This window comes from Saccopteryx bilineata, chromosome 3, assembly GCF_036850765.1.
Source record: "Saccopteryx bilineata isolate mSacBil1 chromosome 3, mSacBil1_pri_phased_curated, whole genome shotgun sequence".
In the NCBI taxonomy this organism is placed as follows: Eukaryota; Metazoa; Chordata; class Mammalia; order Chiroptera; family Emballonuridae; genus Saccopteryx; species Saccopteryx bilineata.
This window is the reverse complement of record NC_089492.1, coordinates 271,950,130-271,962,942: the sequence shown is the minus strand read 5'-3', so window position 1 is coordinate 271,962,942 and position 12,813 is coordinate 271,950,130. Positions and strand designations below refer to the sequence as shown.

General features: G+C 44.7%; 1 protein-coding gene across 7 annotated transcripts in view; it reads right to left on the bottom strand.

The window, feature by feature from the left end:
- TAF12 (TATA-box binding protein associated factor 12) overlaps positions 1-11,682 on the bottom strand; it is a 28,367-nt gene extending 16,685 nt beyond the window's left edge. The window contains exons 1-3 of one of the 7 annotated variants that reach the window (XM_066269895.1): positions 11,571-11,665; positions 10,788-10,905; positions 1,238-1,489 (exon numbers count right to left, since the gene is read on the bottom strand). In XM_066269895.1, coding sequence (XP_066125992.1) covers positions 1,238-1,405 — 168 coding nt within the window. In that variant the 5' untranslated portion in view covers positions 1,406-1,489; positions 10,788-10,905; positions 11,571-11,665. Of the gene's footprint in view, positions 1-1,237; positions 1,490-2,203; positions 2,289-9,176; positions 9,305-10,787; positions 10,906-11,117; positions 11,137-11,238; positions 11,527-11,570 lie in introns of those variants that run through there. The other 6 variants (XM_066269892.1, XM_066269894.1, XM_066269896.1 and 3 more) reach the window with 6 other exon arrangements.
- Between the last annotated feature and the right edge of the window lie 1,131 nt (positions 11,683-12,813).

Sequence of the window (12,813 nt, the reverse complement as noted above, 5' to 3'; positions counted from 1 at the left end):
AAAAAATCATTAATATAAGATTTATTCTGCCAAACTTAGCGAAAATCCAACATAAAGTACTTGGTAAGTAATTATTATTAAATGCTTTAACTTGCTGTAACTCTGCTTTATAAATTTTATAAAGTAAAGTTACTTCCCTATTTTATAAATCACCATTACTGTGGAACCGGTGAGTGGTTAGAAAATTTTACTACTCGACCTGGAAATGCTGAGGTCGCTGGTTCGAAACCCTGGGCTTGCCTGGTCAAGGTACATATGGGAGTTGATGCTTCCAGCTCCTCCCCCCTGTCTCTGTCTCTCTCTGTCCCTCTCTGTCTCCTCTCTAAAATGAATAAATAAAATAAAAATAAAAAAAGAAAATTTTACTACTAACAGAGATACAAAAGTGGGCAGTAGGTATAAAAAGGTTGACTACCCCTGGGCTAACTAACCCTTCCCATTCACATCTGCCTGCCTTCCCCCATTTCTCTTGAAATGTTGTCCTCTCATCCTATCTACTTAGTCTGAGGCCCAAGTCAAGAGATTTTATTTATTTATTTATTTATTTATTCATTTTAAAGAGGAGAGGGAGAGACAGAGAGAGAGAGAGAGAGAGAGAGAGAGAGAAGAGACAGAGAGAGAGAAGGGGGGAGGAGCTGGAAGCATCAACTCCCATATGTGCCTTGACCAGGCAAGCCCAGGGTTTCGAACCGGCGACCTCAGCATTTCCAGGTCGACGCTTTATCCCATTGCACCACCATAGCTATATTTATTTCTTATTTCTTGTGGCTGTGGAGGACAGAATCAGGATCGTGAGTAGAAAGAGGGTGGCAGATTTTAGAATCACTGAAGAAAATTACTAATGGCAGCAGTTGGAGGAACTAGAAGGAGAAAAGATTGGAGGCAAAAGTACTTGTATTACAAGAATAATGAATATTGAATCCATTAACTATTTTATTTAACTATATTATTGAATAATTATATAGTATATATATTTATATTCAAATACATAAAAATCTGTCATGGGCAAGGTGTTGTATTTCGTGTGTGTATGAATGTACATAGACACATACACAAATACTACAAGTAAAACTTTACATGATGCTTCAATACAGACCTTTAGAAGTCCAAGGCAGGAAAAGACCTTTTTCAGCTGAGAGGAAGAGTCAGCACCTGAGATGGACATCTCTCAAAGCATCACTGGTTCAAATAACAAATGAGAGGTGACTATAGATAGCAAAAAGTAAGAGGATGATACCTGATTGTTTTCAGGGCTGAGACGACCTCCTGACCCGGGAGTGCCTGGTATCTTGACCACTGTAGTGCTATTGGCCATGGAGCCTTGTGGAGGGGTGCTGGCTGGTTCCGGTTTTATGGATGAGAAATTGGAGAGGTTGATTAGGGCTGAGGGGCCAAACTGATTCATAATCTGCCGAGCTTTGGACTTCAGCTCATAGAGCTTATCGAGATCCTGTTTCTTTCTGGAGGTATGAGGACCAAGGCCAATCAACTGTGGAAGGAAAAAAAAAATTAGCTCAAGAGGCACCAGTAATAAAGGATGAGTTTTGAAAGTAAAACCACGTGAGGTCAATCAGACTTTGAAAGGCCTTCAGTATATCAGGAATAGTGACCATTTGACACCTGCACATTAAAACTGGAGGGAATAAAGAATATTCATTGCTCTCACCTGATATTGAGAAACCATCTCTGCTCCAAAAGCTAAATGAAACAGTCCACAAAATTGAAATAAGAAAATAAATAAAATGAGGAATCTTATGTACAAAAACAAACTAGAATGAGCAAGACATTTTTGAAGACTTTGTAAAATAGAATACATGGTTAAGTACTACATGCGTTGTTTTTGAGCATCAAATAATGTTAAATTCAAATAAATCATGGCACAGTCACATACTTACAACCCAATCACAAAGCATCAGAAAACAGATTAGTTCATTTTGGCATTTCAAAACATGCTTAACTATGTCAGGGCTATGCCTAATAAATACAACTTTTTGCAATCGTGAAAATCTTTTTTGTCATCAAGAGCAAATATTCTCTGAGTGTTAGCAGTCTTTAAGTACATGCAGAGTCCCTAGCCTGGAGTAGCTGAGACTCCTAAATTTTAGAGCCATGAGCTTGAATCTGTGACGTCAGCTTTGGTGTTACCAAGATCAGAAGCACATTCACCAGCTCCTCCCATAGTGGCCTCAAAGAGCTTACTTACAGCTATCTGAGTGTCTAGATCTTTAAGTACATCAGCAACAGCTGTGAGCCCGGTGAAATGAGAGGCAGCCATTTTCAAAAGCCACCTGTAAATGAACAACTGGCATCAAGCACCACCCTTGCCACAGAACCATTTCATTTCCACAGCCTGGCACATCTTCGCCAACCAGGATCCAGGAAAACTGAATGCAGAGAAACATTTCCTTATCCCTACTGGGCACCAAAAAAAAATCTCCATCTCTTTCATATACAACTTTTAAAATTAATGATTATAGCCTGACCAGGTGGTGGCGCAGTGGATAGAGCGTCGGACTGGGATGCTGAGGACCCAGGTTCGAGACCCCAAGGTCGCCAGCTTGAGTGCAGGCTCATCTAGTTTGAGCAAAAAGCTCACCAGCTTGGACCCAAGGTCTCTGGCTCAAGCAAGGGGTTGCTTGGTCTGCTGAAGGCCCGCGGTCAAGGCACATATGAGAAAGCAATCAATGAACAACTAAGGTGTCGCAATGCGCAACGAAAAACTAATGATTGATGCTTCTCATCTCTCTGTTCCTGTCTGTCTGTCCCTGTCTATCACTCACTCTGCCTCTCTGTCTCTGTTAAAAAAAAAAAATCTTTTTTAAAATGCTTTTTATAAAAAAGATTTATTAATCTTTAGAGAGAGAAACAGAGACAGGAATATCGAGCTATTCATGTATATGCCAACCAGGCATTGAACCAGCAACCTCTGCACCTCTTTGGGATGATGGACTTAATTTTTTAAAATTTAATTATTGATTTTTATTTTATTTATTTTATTTATCTATTTATATATATATTTTTGTATTTTTCTGAAGTTGGAAGCGGGGAGGCAGTCAGACAGACTCCCGCATGCACCCGACCGGGATCCACCCGGCATGCCCACCAGGGGGCGATGCTCTGCCCATCTGGGGCGTTGCTCTGTTGCAACCAGGGCCATTCTAGCGCCTGAGGCAGAGGCCATAGAGCCATCCTCAGCGCCTGGGCCAACTTTGCTCCAATAGAGCGTTGGCTGCGGGAGGGAAAGAGAGAGATAGAGAGGAAGGAGAGGGGGAGGGGTGGAGAAGCAGATGGGTGCTTCTCCTGTGTGCACTGGCTGGGAATCGAACCCGGTACTCCTGCACGCCAGGCCAACGCTCTACCACTGAGCCAACCGGCCAGGGCCTATTTTATTTTTTAAAAGATTTTATTTATTGATTTTAGACAGAGGAAGAGAGAAAGGTGGGGAGGGAATGGGAAGCATCAACTTATAGTAGTTACTTCTCCTATGTGCCTCAACCCGGCAAACCTGGGATTTTGATCCAGCAATCTTAGCATTCCAGGTTGATGCTCTATCAACTGTGTCACCACAGGTCAGGCTGTTGATTGATTTTTAGAGACAGAAAGAGGAAGGGAGAGATAGGGCAGGGGGAAAGGTAACATCCATTTGTTGTTCCACTCAGTCATGCATTCATGGGTTGCTTCCTGTGTGTGCCCTGATCAGGGATTGAACCACAACCTTGTCATTTTGGGATGACGCTCTTAACCAACTAAGCAATTGGCCAGGGCTGTGACTTTCTAAATAAACTTTTCTTTATGTTTTGAAAAAAAATAAAAATTTAAAATGGGCAAAAGATCTAAAGAGATCCTTCACCAAAGAAGATATACAGTCCTGGCCAGATATCTCAGTTGGTTAGAGCATTGTCCCGAAGCACAGAGGTTGCCCGTTTGATCCCCGGTCAGGGAACATATATGAATAGCTCGATGTTCCTGTCTCTCTCTAGTTCTCTCCCTTCCTCTCTCTAACAAATCAATAAAATAAACATTTAAAAAAGATATAAGCAGATGGCAAATAAACACATGAAATGATAATATCATTAGTCATTAGAGAAATACAAATTAAAACAATAATGAGACACCACAAAATCCCTACTGGAATAGCTAACATTAAAAATAAATAGGCCCTGGCCAGTTGGCTCAGTGGTAGAGCATCTGCCTGGTGTGTAGGAGTCCAGGGTTCGATTCCTGGCCAGGGCACACAGGAGAAGCGCTCATCTGCTTCTCCACCCCTCCCCTTCTCCTTCCTCTCTGTCTCTCTCTTCCCCTCCCGCAGCCAAGGCTCCATTGGAGCTAAGTTGGCCTGGGCGCTGAGGATGGCTCTGTGGCCTCTGCCTCAGGTGCTAGAATGGCCCTGGTTGCAACAGAGCAACGCCCCAGATGGGCAGAGCATCACCCCCTGGTGGACATGCCGGGTGGATCCCAGTTGGGCGCATGAGAGAATCTGTCTGACTGCCTTCCCGTTTCCAACTTCAGAAAAATACCAAATAAACAAACAAACAAACAAGTGCTGGAGAGGATGTGGAGCAACTGAAACCTGCATACATTCCTGGTGTGAATGTAAAATGGTGTAGTCTTTTTGGAAATGTTTGGCAGTTTCTTATAAAGTTAATTATATACTTATATGATCCCGCAATCCCACTCCTAGGTATTTACCCTTGAGAAATAAAAACTTATATTTACACAAAAATCAGTATGTGAATGTTCATAGCAACATTGCTCATAATTGCCAAAAACTAAAACAATTCAGATAGATGTCCTTCAACTAGTGAATGGATAAACAAACTAGGGTTATCTATACACTGAAAAACAACTCAGCCTGACCAGGAGGTGGCACAGTGGACAGAGCGTCGGACCGGGACCCGGAGGACCCAGGCTTGAAACCCCAAGGTCGCCAGCTTGAGCGCAAGCTCATCCAGTTTGAGCAAGGCTCACCAGCTTGGACCCAAGGTCACTGGCTCGAGCAAGGGGTCACTCGCTCTGCTGTAGCCCCCCCCCCTCCCCGTCAAGGCACATATGAGAAAGCAATCAATGAACAACTAGGGAGCAGCAGCAAAGAATTGATGCTTCTCATCTCTCTCCCTTCCTGTCTGTCTATCCCTATCTGTCTCTGTCTCTATCGGAAGGAAGGAAGGAAGGAAGGAAGGAAGGAAGGAAGGAAGGAAGGAAGGAAGGAAGGAAACAACTCAGCAATAGAAAGGAAGAACTACTGATACATGCAACAAAATGGATAATCTCAAATATGTTCCTCTAGGTGAAAGATGCAAGGCTCAAAAGGTTACTGTATGGTTCCATTTATGACATTCTGAAAAAGGCAAAGCTATATGGATGGAAAACAGATCAGTTGTTGCCAGGGGTTTGAGTGGGGAAAGTTTGGCTGCAAAAACGCAATACAAGGGAAATTTTGGCAGAGGGTGGAACTGTTAGGTAATTTGAGTGTTATGGTGCCTACATGACAGTATGCACTTGCTACATCTCATAGCACCATACCCTGTATGGTATAGAAAAACAAAGTATCACATTCTGATCAGAATGGTCAATGACTCCCTATTCAAATTACCTGTTTACTGAAAACATACATCAAACCCAACTGTGGATGTCTTTCTGAAGTTGGAAACGGGGAGGCAGTCAGACAGACTCCTGCAGGCGCCCGACCAGGATCCACCCGGCATGCCCACCAGGGGGCGATGCTCTGCCCATCTGGGGTGTCGCTCTGTTGCAACCAGAGCCATTCTAGCGCCTGAGGCAGAGGCCACAGAGTCATCTTCAGCACCCGGGTCAACTTTTCTCCAATGGAGCCTTGGCTGCGGGAGGGGACGAGAGAGACAGAGAGGAAGGAGAGGGGGAGGGGTGGAGAAGCAGATGGGCGCTTCTCCTGTGTGCCCTGGCCGGGGATCGAACCCGGGACTCCCATACACCAGGCCGACGCTCTACCACTGAGCCAACCGGCCAGGGCCCCAACTGTGGATGTCACTGACCAAGCACAGTGGAATGAAGTGGCCTTAAATAACCTGAATTCCATTATGCAATGTACCATGGTTGCCTTTGGGCTACTCAAATTTCTAACCTCACTTCTTTAAAATTCCAAGATAGGGATATACCGCTCTGTAAAAACAGAGGCATTAACTATTGGACCGTTTGAGAGAACAATTATAATAGTAAATTCTTACTACCTACCCTGTGGAAATCACATGCTATAGGATTCACAAAGTCCAGAAAGTCCATACTGCAGTAATCTACAGTTGAAAATATTCAATAATTTTATCAAAACTATATTGTATGGCTGCAAGTTTAATTAAGTAGCCAAGCCTATCTTCCCTCCCCCAACCCATCACATTTAAGCTGTGGTTGCTAGGCTGAGGATGACAAGCCCTGCTTTTGCTTTTAGCAACTTTGTTTCTCAAACAGAAATCTAGCTGTGCCACTATTATTGTATTAAAAAGATCTGATTTTTCAGAGGGTAGGAAACCAGTGGAGAACCTGCAGTAGTTACAAGACCTAGCATTCTCTGGGCAGATGTTCCATTAAGATTTTTTTTTTTTAAATGAAGAAAATAGGAGAATAGAAGACCAGATTGCCTTTAACATTCTTTTACCTTTGAACTGTTTAGGAATTCTTTAAACAAAACATGAAGACCAGAAGACTAGCAACCTGATGGCATAAAAGCCCTGTATTGTGGTGCATGATGACTTCATGACCAGTTTTCTACCGGGTTGTCTCTTTTCTGGCTTCTAGACGTAACCAAATGAGCTCAAATTTCCCAGCCTCAATGAACCAAAGAATCAATTAATTGCAGTCTGTGAGACTTGAGAGCAAGAGAAATAGGAGATTTTTTCCTACTAGTTTTTGGACCAGTGGTTTTGATTTAATACAGGGTAGCACAGTACAGTGGTCAAGAACATGGACTCTGGTGACAGTGTCTGGGTTCAAGTACTAATTCTGCCACTTATTTATGTCTTTGAACAAGCTACCTAATCTCTTTATGCCTTAATTTCCTCATCTGTAAAATGGAGTTAATTATAAAGTACCTCATGGGATTGTGGCAATTCACTAAGTTTATGTATCTAAAGCATTTGAAGAGTGTGTGGTACACCATAAACACAGGGGAGAATATGTTTTAAACATGTTTGCTAATATATATGCTCTCCTCTTCTAAATGTTATAAAAATCACTGTGTTAAGCCTGGCTGGTGGTGCTGCAGTGAATAGAGCACTGACCTAGGACACTGAGATCCCAGGTTTGAAACGCCAAGGTCACCAGCTTGAGTGTGGGCTCATCCAACTTGAGGGCATGGTCGCTGGCTTGAGCCCAAAGGTAGCTGGCTTGAAGCCTAAAGTTGCTGGCTTGAACAAGGGGTCACTGCTCCCACATCTGCAGTCAAGGCACTTATGAAAAGCAATCAACTATGAGTTGATGGTTCTCATCACTCTCCCTTCCTGTTTGTCTGTCTCTTATCTCTCTTTCTCTCTAAAAAAAAAAAAAGGTTTCGGCCCTGGCCAGTTGGCTCAGCAGTAGAGCATCGACCTGGCATGCGGGGGACCCGGGTTCGATTCCCGGCCAGGGCACATAGGAGAAGTGCCCATTTGCTTCTCCACCCCCACCCCCTCCTTCCTCTCTGTCTCTCTCTTCCCCTCCCGCAGCCAAGGCTCCATTGGAGCAAAGATGGCCCGGGCGCTGGGGATGGCTCCTTGGCCTCTGCCCCAGGCGCTAGAGTGGCTCTGGTCTCAGCAGAGCGACACCCCGGAGGGGCAGAGCATCGCCCCCTGGTGGGCAGAGTGTCTCCCCTGGTGGGCATGCCAGGTGGATCCCGGTCGGGCGCATGCGGGAGTCTGTCTGACTGTCTCTCCCCGTTTCCAGCTTTAGAAAAAAAAAAAAAAAAAAAGGTTTCACCCATCCTGATATGGTTTGATAGCATCCTATAACCATTCTTATGACTATAGACATTAGAAAAAGGAAGTGGATTGGAATAAAACCGTAGAGGTGAATGGTCAGCAGGAGACTGATAAAGGTACTCTGAAGCAGTGAGAAGACCCTACTCAGGAGGGCTGGGTACCATCCTACTTCCATCACTAAGTTGAACGAGCTCCCTGTGACTAGTGTTTCCACAGTGGAACCAGGCAAATAATAAAGTTCCTTCCAGCTCTAACAATTAGTGTAAGATTTTAAATTAAGCTCATAAGTACAGAGTTCAAAGTTTGTCTTTTGCCTCCAAAACACTTGTTTCACAGTGCAGACTATAAACACTGCTGGTAGGTTGCCTCCGAAGTATTTTGGAGCTTTCCACAAAGACCTTGGGTCAAAAGTAATATGTTCTCTGTTTATATCCGCTCTAACACAATGATTTTCTGATCAGGTAACTTTGAAATCTTATTATAACAACTCAGGTGATGCTAGAGTCACCAATGAGTAAAATGAGTACATTCTGTAAATGCAGATGAGGATATTAATCCAGTAATAAATTATCTTTAAACCATTAAGTACTTTGAAATGGTGGCATGGGCATTCTTACTAACCTCATACTTTGGTGTAAGTTTTTATCACTTGCATATAGTAAAGGCACTTGCAAATAACATAGGCTAACTCATTGGGAAAAAATAGTTTCAACTAAGTTAGCCCAACTTCCCCAATCATCTAGTTCATGGTACAATTGTAAAGTTAATCCAATTTAAGCTCTTGTTTCAAACTGGCCTTTCTTGGCCTCCTAAAATGTTCTATTCATTTCCTGTTTTTCTATCTTGAATGTCTATGCTTCTTTGAAAACACAGAAATTTAAAAAGAGCCTGACCAGGTGGTGGCGCAGTGGATAGAGTGTTGGACTGGGATGCGGAAGGACCCAGGTTCAAGACCCCGAGGTCGCCAGCTTGAGTGCGGGCTCATCTGGTTTGAGCAAAAGCTCACCAGCTTGAACCCAAGGTTGCTGGCTCGAGCAAGGGATTACTCGGTCTGCTGAAGGCCCAGGTTCAAGGCACACATGAGAAAGCAATTAATGAACAACTAAAAAACTAATGATTGATGCTTCTCATCTCTCTCCATTCCTGTCTGTCCCTATCTATCCCTCTCTCTGACTCTGTAAAAAATAAAAATAAAAAATCCCCAAAAGATAAAAAAAAAAACCATAATAAAAATAAAAATACAGGCCTGACCTGTGGTGGCTCAGTGGATAAAGCGTCAACCTGAAAATGCTGAGGTCGCCAGTTCGAAACCCTGGGCTTGCCTGGTCGAGGCACATATGGGAGTTGATGCTTCCAGCTCCTCCCCCCTTCTCTCTCTCTCTCTCTCCTCTCTAAAAATGAATAATAAAAAAAATAAAAATATAAATACAGGAATTTAGATCTCCTCAAATACCACACTATATTAGTAACCTACTAAGTTATAGTACTTGGTGTGGAGTCTGAAGGAGGTGGGGTGCTTTCATTCAATGATATGTTTTGTATAACTATTACTTCAGTTTTGCTGAGGGGCAAACTGAGACATAATGAAGAATCCACTTAGAAAAGTAGAAAAAACTTTTAATCAAACACACAACTGGGTTTGACTGGGGCTGGGCCACTTAATACCATGTGATTTCTGGCAAGGTACTTAACTCCTCGGAACCAATTTCATTATCTGTACAATGGAACTAACAATATCTAACTTGTGGGGCTGTAAGTTGTAATTAAATGATATAATACTTGAAAGTTCTTATCATAGTGTCTGGTTAGCCTGAGTAGGTTTCAGTACAAGACATTATTGAAGAGATGAGACTAGTCCAAGTCTCCCTGCCAACCTTCTCTAAAAGCAGCCATTTCCAGTGAATGCTTATGCTAAAAATACAAGATACAGCTTACTTATCTGCAACTTTCTAAATGACTTACTTACATCTTTGGGGGTAGGGATGGGCTTCATTTAAAGGTTTCCTAACTGGTAGTGACATCCACTGTATCAATGTCAATACAGCACCAAGACTAAAAATAAAGTAGTAGAATCTGTAAAAATCCATTAGCTTTGAAGTTAGAGCAGATGCTATAAGCATGTTTTCTTTTTTTTTTTTTTTTTTTTTTTTTTTGCATTTTTCTGAAGCTGGAAACAGGGAGAGACAGTCAGACAGACTCCCGCATGCGCCCGACCGGGATCCACCCGGCACGCCCAACATAGGGCGAAGCTCTGCTCACCAGGGGGCGATGCTCTGCCCATCCTGGGGGTCGCCATGTTGCGACCAGAGCCACTCTAGCGCCTGAGGCAGAGGCCACAGAGCCATCCCCAGCGCCCGGGCCATCTTTGCTCCAATGGAGCCTTGGCTGCGGGAGGGGAAGAGAGAGACAGAGAGGAAGGTGCGGCGGAGGGGTGGAGAAGCAAATGGGCGCTTCTCCTGTGTGCCCGGCCGGGAATCGAACCCGGGTCCTCCGCACGCTAGGCCGACGCTCTACCACTGAGCCAACCGGCCAGGGCCTAAGCATGTTTTCAAGTGATATTAACCAAGCATCTCCTAATTGCTATGTGCAGCAGGATACTGCACCAAAATCATGACCTAATCAACAACATCACTTCACTATGATCCTAAGCCCTCTTTACACCTGAAACAGGAATTTACAAAAGATTCTCTTTCCGGCCCTTCCATCTCTGACATTCTTTTATATGAGATGCAGAGATACGTACTCAATCAGGGTTAAGTGGAGTAGAATTTAAAGCACTTGTCAAGTATGTAACCGAGTTCAAACTGCTTCAACTCCACATCAGAGCTTTGTAAGAATGAAGCAGAAAACGAAGATGCTTGCCTGTGGGCTTCCTAGATTAAGAATCTGACACAAGAAAAGCCTGCCAGAAGCCAAGTAGGCAGAGCGAAGGAGTCGTCTTTCCCGGAATACATCCTTTACCACTCTGGGTTCAGAGAATCTACGAAAAAAAGGGCATCACTGTATTTTTTCCAAACTCTTTCCCTTTCCCTTAGAGGTTGATGGCCCCTGATATTCTCCGCTTTCAGGAGTTCGGGTCCTCACAGCCGTGTTCCCTCAAGTACTTCGGAGTCTCCAAGCCCCGATCCTGTCCCCACAGAAGCCCGTCTTCACTGTCCGCTCCTATTCCTCCAAACCCAAATGTTCTCTTACTCTTTCTGCCCCTCAAAGGTCTAAGTCTTCGCTGCTCTGTTTCTGAATCCTTAGGAGCCCGGGTCTTCACTGTCCCGCTTCTGCCTCTTCGGAGCCCAAGTCCTCACATCTCCGCTTTTACCTCTCAGGAGCCCGTGTCTTCACGCTCCGTTCCGTTTCGACCCTTCTTCTCTTAAGAGACGGGTGCCCACAATCCTGTCCCTCTCAGACCGCTTTCCCTCAGATGCCGGAGAACTCACATCTGTTCCCGTTCCTTAAGTCCCGTCTTGGAACCCGGGTCCCTACAGCCGTGTCTTCTCCAAGCCCGATCCTCTAGTCCCGTCCCAAGAGCCTGACTCCTCACAGTCCCATCTCCTCCACAATCTGCCTCTTCAAACACTGACCCACTGTGGGTCTGGGTCCTGACTCCCTCCTCCCGCTCTTCTTCCTCAACTGCCAAGGCCCAAGACTCACAGGCAGCAGGTTTATCTCCCCATGATATGCGGAGACTGCCCCAGTGAAGCGATCCTCTCGGCAGCCGGTCCGACTGCTCGGCCCTCCCCGAGTACTTCCGGCACCGCTCCCCGCCTCCAACCCGGAAACGCGCGGCTCTTCCGGCCGGCTGGCGCGGGCCTCAGTTGCGCAGGCGTAGATACCCTTCTGACACATGGTCGCGGTCCCTGGTTGTTGCTAAGCTTGGGCTCTGAAGTGTTTTCCTGCTGGCTTTGACTGGATGCGTGGGCGGGCTCGGTGCCTTGTACCCCAGCTTTACGAACCCTACCCTACCTGTTTCTTCTCGACTTCACCTGTAGTATATGTCGCTACCGTGACCGGTAATTGACGCCCGTTTCTGGTTTAGAGGTCGCCATTTTTGGTTGGTGCTTTTGTCGTGAGAGCATGATGGGGATAATTACCTGGGACAGCAGCACCCCATACGTATTTTGTTGAATCCTAACAGGGGACGTGGCAGCACAAGAAACTAGGGACTAGACTAGAAAGACCGGTTGTGCCTGTGAATTGGCAATTAATAATAATTGAGCGCTTACTCAGGAACTTCGTCAAGCCCTTCACCTCTGATAAGTCATTTGATGATTTAAAGGAAACCTGTGAGAGATAAAGCAAGGTCCTAGCTAATAAATTTTGAGTCTCAACTGAACTCGGACTTTTTCAAACCCTGAACCTGCCCTCTAATAATTAAAGTGATTCCGTTATTTCATCAGTCAAATGCTTGGTGAGAACTGCTTCATTTCCCAAATGCTAGGCATGCAAACAAGACCTGGTTCCAGCCTAAGCCACTTCTGGAACCCAGGTCCCTACACTAAGATGGAGAAACACAAAGGAATGTAAAAAGGGCTATCATAGGCCAGAACAGGTGACTTAACTGCCAGCAGAAATGGGGAAGAGCTGCTTCCCACCAAATTCCCTATTCACCCTTATACTGCCACCAATCCAAGTTCACAGAATAGAGGTCCCCTCCCATTAGGCTCCAAGCCATCTTCCTAGTCTTACTTTCTTGCCACTGCTGTCATTCTCCTCATAATCTGGTGTATCTTTTTTGTTTTTTTTATTTTTGCACTCCTATCTATGTTTTTGTTTTTTGTTGTTGTTTTTTTCTGAAGCTGGAAACGGGGAGATACAGTCAGACAGATTCCCGCATGCGCCCCACCAGGATCCACCCGGCACGCCCACCAGGGGCTACGCTCTGCCCACCAGGGGG